Source organism: Indicator indicator, chromosome 31 (assembly GCF_027791375.1).
Source record: "Indicator indicator isolate 239-I01 chromosome 31, UM_Iind_1.1, whole genome shotgun sequence".
Lineage (NCBI taxonomy): Eukaryota > Metazoa > Chordata > Aves > Piciformes > Indicatoridae > Indicator > Indicator indicator.
Genome location: NC_072040.1, coordinates 8,021,523 through 8,029,124, shown reverse-complemented (window position 1 = coordinate 8,029,124; position 7,602 = coordinate 8,021,523). Strand labels below are relative to the sequence as shown.

The 7,602-nt window shown below is 43.0% G+C and overlaps 1 protein-coding gene across 1 annotated transcript in view; it reads left to right on the top strand.

Annotated features, from left to right (window-relative positions):
- The first annotated feature begins 5,396 nt into the window (after window positions 1–5,396).
- The window catches only part of MEP1B (meprin A subunit beta), a 29,062-nt gene continuing 26,856 nt past the window's right edge, over window positions 5,397–7,602 (top strand). Inside the window, exon 1 of the mRNA XM_054394662.1 lies at window positions 5,397–5,459. Coding sequence (XP_054250637.1) covers window positions 5,397–5,459 — 63 coding nt within the window. The remainder of the gene's footprint in view (window positions 5,460–7,602) is intronic.

Sequence of the window (7,602 nt, the reverse complement as noted above, 5' to 3'; positions counted from 1 at the left end):
GATTTCTTTAGTGGGGGAGTTTTTGTTTGGATTGGAGAGATTAGGATGATGTTTGCACTCAAGAACATCCCATGCAGACCAGTTCTTTAATGGTAATAGGGATTTGTTTCTCAGGAAGCCTTACATTAGGTTCTGTGTTTTTACAAGTGTGGACAGAAGACAGTAGGAAGGTGGTAGGTTGTTTTTGGTTTTGTTTTTTGTTTTTTCTCCAAGGTGACTGCTGTGTCACTAGTGTCATGGAAGGTGTGATTTATGGGCCACCTGAGTTTTGAGACTGTCCAAACTCCAGCAGTTTCTTTGACGGATTTTTCTCCTTTCACAACGGGAGCCACAAGAGGGCGCTGAACGTCGTTGGGTTAGCTCTGAGGGCTCCCAGGCTGCTGATTCACTACGCAGCTGCGCTCCCAGGCACTGTCAGGTGTGGGGTTTCTATCCAGATGGTTCATAAAACGTAATAAATCTTAAATATGTTTTAAGGGTTAAGAGATTGACTGGGGTCATTCCAATCTCCAGAAAGAATGTTTCTCACTTCCTTTAAAACCTCAAACTTCCAAATTTGCTGCTGTCCTTTATCATCTGTGTTGTCCCAGGACTCCACTCTGGGAAGATCTGAGTGCTCTCCAGTTCATGAGTGACCACAAAATGTAACATGTTCATGCAAATTCCATTTACATGCAAGACCTTTCCCTCCCCAAACGCATCCTTAGAGGTCGTCTGTTAACTGCAAGGCGCTGTAGTGCACACGGGAGTCACAGGAGGGCATCTGAGGACTGTTGCATCCTGCGGTAAGGAGCTGTGGGGTTGTCGCTGGGTTTGGACTTCTTCCTTTCTGAAGCTGCACACATCAACAACCTCGCTAATCCAATCCACGGTGAAGTCCTCCAGACACCAAGCACAGGTATGCTTCCACGTCCCTTTGTATACTTAGGTGTTTTAAATTATTCTCTGGCAGCACACACAATAGTTTGACGTTGCTGCAGACCTCTGGAATGGAAACATCATCCCAGCTAAGGCTCATGCTCTGTCATCTGAGCGAGGACCAAGTGTCCCTGGGGTATGGTTTTGTAGTGGTGTGAATCTTAGTGGCCAGCTTCAGCTGCTTTGGTAGCCACATGGGAGTCACAGTGTGTTTCGTGCTGCAATCTGATTCATAGTCACTATAAAATATGTTTATGTGAAAACAAGTCAGATGTGATTCTGATCCCTCTGAAAGGGGGAGAGGTGTGATTGTCTATGAGCAATTATTCATTTATGAAGTATTGTCTTCTCAGACAAAGGAGGGAAGGCTTAGAGGAGACCTTGTTACCATATACCAGTGCATAAAGGGTGGCTACCAGGAGGCTGGGGACTGCCTTTTCACAAGGACTCATGTGGAAAAGACGAGAGGTGATGGGGACAGATTACTGCTGGGGAAATTCCAGTTGGAATCCAGAACAAAAAGTTTCCCCTTGAGATCGGTTAGATATTGGAATCATCTCCCAAGGGAAGCAGTGGATTCCCCTACACTAGACAGCTTTGAGACTCAGCTTGACAGAGTGCTGGGCTAGCTCATTTCAACTACACTATCATGTAGAAAGGTTGGACCAGGTGATCCTTGGGGTCCCTTTCAACCTGGCATTCTGTGATAATGGTTGAAGTACACACGTGAAGTGACAGTGGGTAGGAAGGGATAGGATGTCATACACCTAAGCTTCTGCTCTTTGCTTTTTATTTTACCTGCAGCTAAGCAGTGAGAGGAAACTGAAGATGTGCTTTTTTTTTTTTTTTTGATAAAATCTTCACTGAAGCAAACACATCTTGTTTGCTTGTCTGCAAGAAGATGGAACACTTGCATTTGGTGTCTGTTGTCATTTTCACTTTCCATATGACTCCTGCTCAGTTTGTAAACATTGGAGTTTCCTAACTTGAAGCACTTGTTCAGCTCAAAATATTTTGGGTTGGATTGAGGGCTTCTTATCTTGCAGGTTTGCCTGACAGCCCTTCTCCTCACTGGTCTCCTTAGCCAAGGACACACTATTGCAGTGCTATCCCCAGCTGAGAGATTACTGAAACTAATTTGTGCAAGACAATGTAGGAAGTTTGAGACAGAGGAACAACGTGCTGAGGATAATGCACCGTTTGAATATCCTCCTACTCTTTAACATTTGCTCTGTGAGCACTGCTAAGTGAGCTACGTAATGCTCTACAAGCCAGCACTTCTCAAGTTTAGTGAATGAATTCATATCACTTGCAGCTGACATTGGAACTCATCATTAGTCAGATTCTCCCAAATGTCAACAAGCAACCATGAATCAGAGTTGTTCACTGAGCACTCTATGATCTCGACGTTATCAAAGCATCTGTGCTGAGATACAGGAGATCAGCAAACCCCTCCAAACAGGAAACTACCTACCAAAAGTGCTGGGAAAGGTCTGTCTGTATAGAGCTATTTTTAACTGCTTTTGTGGTTGTCAGCAGTGAGCTGGCATTGCATTTTGAAATTAAGGTTCTCTGGCTTCTGAAAAGAGCATTCCTGCTCTCCTGTACTTCATTCATTTGTCCCAATCTCTTTCCTCTCATTACTGTCTCTTTTCAGAGACAGGATGAGGAGCAGTTGAGGGAACAGGGATTGTTCAGCCTAAAGAAGAGGAGGCTGAGGGGAGACCTCATTGCTCTCTGCAACTCCCTGAAAGGAGGTTGGAGTGAGCTGGGGGTTGGTCTCTTCTCTCTAGTACCAGGTGATAGGACAAGAGGAAATGACTTGAAATTGTGCCAGGGAAGGTTTAGGTTGGAGATTAGGAAAAATTTCTTTGCTACAAGAGTGGTCAGGCATTGGAACAGGCTGCCCAGGGAGGTGGTGGAGTCACTGCCCCTGGAGGTGTTCAAGAAATATGTGGATATGGTTTGATGGTCATGGTGGTGTTAGGTCAATGGTTGGACTCAATGATCCTAGAGGTCTTTTCCAACCAAAACAGTTCTATGACTCTGTGACTGTTGTTCACAGATGTGTCTTTATGCAGAAGAGCAGAGCAGGTGTTGCTTCCCATCTGCACTGGACAACTCCTGATGAATATTCCTAGCTCTGCAGCAAGGCAGGGGATGAGCACTGCAGTGTTGCTATTCTCTGTGCTGCAGCTGTGCCCATGGGCAGTGGTGCCACTGGGCTGACAAAAGGCACAGTGTCTGCCCCAGGGAGCACACAGTCTGCTCCATGGTGCTCCCCATCTGTCTGGAGTGCCAAGTGGTCACTGCAATAGACCTGCAGCAAGCTCCACAGCATCTTCTCATGCTTTTCCATTGCTTCTACTAACAGCATGGGAGCGTGTGGGTTTGTGGGGAAAGAAACAGAACTAACTGGCAAAAGCTCAGATTTTGCAGGTGTCCCTTATAGTTACTCAGGGATCATTAGATGACTTTGTACCCATAAAAGTTGTGGCACATGCTCAAGGGAAAGAATTGCAAGAAGGGAAACAGCAATCAACCAGCAAAAGACCTGCTCCTGATTTGTGTTTGATTTTACTTTTCCTCAAACACAGACCTTGTGGGCAGGCCACTGGTGGACTGTGCCCACAGATCAAAATGGCAATGGAAGTAACATCCTTGAATCCCACAGGCCCCTGACTGTGTCAAGAAAGGGTGTGAGTTACTTTTGACTGCTATATGCCCTGGTAATTTGTAGAATAAAGACATAATCTAAGAGTGCCACTCTTTTTGTATACCTGACAACACACACCATCTATTCCAGTATGTTTCTTAATTCAGTGCAGCAATACTCATTTATTTCTTCTGGTGGACCTTGGTCTTGGGTTTGTGATATGGCTGTAGTGCTTTTGGTGGTCAGAGAAAAATGCAAGGAGTCATGTAGCAAAACCCTTTAGGGAAAATAAGGAGTAGGATGTAGTCTGAACATAGCAGGTCAGTGCTAAAGCAAGATGCTTGTCATTGTGGAGAACGTGGTGACAAAACCAGGTAAGGTCTGTAGAGAAGATCTTCCATGATTAGACAGAAAAAACTTTTTTAAGGCTGGCCATCTGTTTATTACTTTCTCTTCTCCTCAACATGTTTTTAGCAACCAAAGGTTGCAATGCACAGATCTGTTCCAGTGGGTTTGAGGTACTTATTACAGTGAACATAGCCAACCCAACCCAGAGAGCCTGCAAAAGGCATACTACCAACAGCTCATCTCCCAGCAGCTGAAGATGACAGCATACAGAATTCAAGAACTGCTGAACTTGCTGAAGGAATCTTGACAAAAGAGCTTTTGAACCTTCCAAACATGACTGATCTGAGGGCAGCTGACAGCATCATTATTGTTGGGAGAGGGTTACAACAGTCATTGTTACTTTTGTGGGAACCCCCCAGCATTCTAAGACCAACAACATCTACAGCTGCCACTTCTGAATGGATCAGCAATGAAACAAGCAGCTGGAAATGGCTCAGGCATCCTCATTACTTAGGATCAGCCTGTTCTCTCTTATCAGCTCTAATACCTGAAATAGTATGGCAAATGTTATTAATCCTGATCTAACATTTACAATGCAGAATCTAAATGCCATTTCTAGTCTTTTTATGGCACCCTAATCAGGTAATTGCTCTAGGAAAGTGAAATGTTAGCCAAGTGTGGTCGTGCAGTTACCACAAGTAGGTTCACTTTAAGTGAAAGAAGAAACTGTGGCACTTTCAGCACTCTCTGGCAACTCACAGGTAAGAAGAGGACACTGCAGTGTCACAGGTGGTGATAGGAAGGTCAGTACATTAAAAAAATTATTTTATATGGGATTTTGAAATAGTCCAGAAGGATCCCATTGCATGATCTACAGACAAATAGAAATGACATTGCCCTTTCTAAAAGCAAGACACTGAAATGATGCTGCTGATAGATTTCTTCTTTTTTTTTTTTTTTAGGTGCACACATTTCTCACTTCCACTTGCTGTCTATTAATACATATTCATTAATATATTGTCTTACTTGCCAAGTCTTGCTAGCTTTCAGTTGTTCAAAAAGGTTTTAGTGCCAGCTTTGTTGACTGAATCACAGGATGGCTGAGGTGGGAAGGCACCTCTGGAGCTCACCTAATTAGAATACAAAAGTTTTCTTAGTTTAAATGGAATTTCCTGAAGTTCAATTTGTCTGTTTCCTCTGTATTCCTATTTTCTCATGTCCATTGCATCCTGCATGTCAACTAGTGTCCAATGCTGTTTCTCACTGCAATGCTCAAACATAGTTAAAGAAGATGTTAATTATCATAATACAGTGATGATGGACTTTGCTTACTGGGCAGTAAGGCAGGTAGGAAGGTGAGGTAGGGAAGTTAATAGTTGATGAAGGGACAAAGGTTTTGATTTATGATACTTGCTGCCTTAAATGCCAAGTTGATCTCAAATTCTGTCCATGCAACTCTTGTCTGGGTAACAACATGGGCTGGTTTTCTGTGCCTGTGCTCCTAACTTGGCTTCTTCTGCAAGTGGTCTGGAGTCAGGTAAGAAAACAAAGAATGTATCTGCTGTAGATAATAGGGTAAGAAATGCAGCTAAAGATGAGGTGGAGAGAAAAAGACTTAAGTATATTTGCTTTTGCAGTTGGCATCTGCATGGAGGAGGGAGAAAGATTTCTGTTTCCTTGGGGTGCTGCTGATTTTAATAGGCTTGGCTGTGGATGGGGAGAGCTCTTCTTGCATTCCCCATCTAAGCAAAATGTCCAGTAGTATTCAAAGTACCATTACCAGAAGAGCAGGTTTGGGTTTAGGACCAAGATAAGTATTAAAATCAGTTTTGTTTCTCCATTTTTAAATGGAAGCATGTTTTTTGTTTGTTCATGTTTTTGATATTGAAATCAATACCTTTTTAGCCACTGGATGTGTTTGGGAACATCTGTTCCCTGTTCCTTCAATCCAGCTGAACTATTTAAGCCAAATCAGTTGAGATTTTGTATTTCATGTCTTTTTGTAGTGGGATCTGGCATTTTGTGCTAGTTCATTGTAGAGTCCAGGAATTTTATTGATACACAATAAAATTATTTTTGGAGCAAATATACCCAACAGGTTGTTGAAAGTTTGTTTCAGGTGTTCACAGCTTCAGGGCAATTTAAGAGTAAGGTATTACCTGCTGTGACATTACTTCAAGGGAATAACATTATCTGTTTTAAGGAATGCAACTGAACTGTCTGATTCTATGATTCCAGCTCTAGTATCTCACTATGGCAGTTGTGTCCTCTTGCTCACCACTGACACACACTCAATACATCCTCCTAAGCCAAGAGCTCAACCTCATGTCTTCAACTTTCCTATAGTTCACCAGTGTCCCCTCCTACCCCAATCCTTCCCTGGTATGTCTACTACCTGTCACAACTACCTGTTCCCAACTATTTGGAAACTCAACTCTCCGCCTTGTGTAGATTCCTCTAAATGATGCAGGCTGCTACTAACATCTACAAGCTATCACACCTCAAACTGACTTGTAATAAGCAGCACCTGTGTGAGAGTCACTTCTGATCACCAGGGCTAATTACTCCATTTCCATGTGTCTTACAGCCAGGAAGAGTTGCTTTCCTATTTCTGGGTGCCAGCACTGAAAGTTATTTATAGCCTGGAGAAATCACTGATAAGTTAGGCTGTCTCATCTAAACTGGTTGGCTCTGCTCCACCTGAAGTCCATGGTGAGGCAGGGAAATTTTCATCTGGTGTTTTATCACATCCTTGTACAGGTGTCCAAGCTAGGTGAGGGAGACCACCTTCTGGAGGTGTCAGGGCATCATGGTGGTGCCATATCTATTTTAGGGACAGATGAATTATGTATGCAATTACTCATTTGTTTCTCCACTGCTTACTGAGTGAGTCTACTTAGCTTTTATGTGACTAAAATAGGTGAGATGCTTCTCACCTGTTCAAGGCACTCTTGAATTGTTTGCCAGTTGAATGTGCTCACAAGCCATGGTTTGGTCAACCTTTAACTTAATCCACATAAACCATGTTGTTTGCCAAAGTTAGGGGCTAATGTTACTAACTGTTCAGAACTCTGTGTGTGTGTAGATATACAAGTAGCACTGGTTAGACTAAATTAAATCCCTCTGTGGTACACCCCAGGTAATAGAACCTTCTTCCTCATGTGCTTCTGAATTGTGGAGCTGTTGCTTATTTACAAAACTTTCAGAGACTTAGAAATGCATCACATAGCTCTCAGTTCTCAGGCTGGGATTGAGATGGAAGCTGTTGCTACTCAAACATGTAACACTCATCCACAGGGAGACTCCTTTTGCAACAAATTGTTATGATTCATGGGATTGAAGACCTAGTTTTGTTGAGAAGAATGTGTAAAAGAGTGATGAAAGGGATTCCTTCAGCATAAAGCATTCAGGGACAGCATCAGAGGACCAGCCTGGATTTCAGTCAGTTGCTGACTTTGGTGGTGTTCAGTCATGGGCTCGCGTTTTGGTTTGTACACCAAAAGTGCTGCTGGACTTAGCTACATTGATTTTGGTTTGTGAGCTTTTGCTGCTGATAAAGGAGCTTCCCCATGAGCTAAGCAGCTTGTACCTTTAGCAGTTATGCTTTCTGGTTAGTCAATACTGGTATGTTGTAGTTTGTAGTCATTGGAACTGTAGGAGGATTTTATTCTCCGTTAATT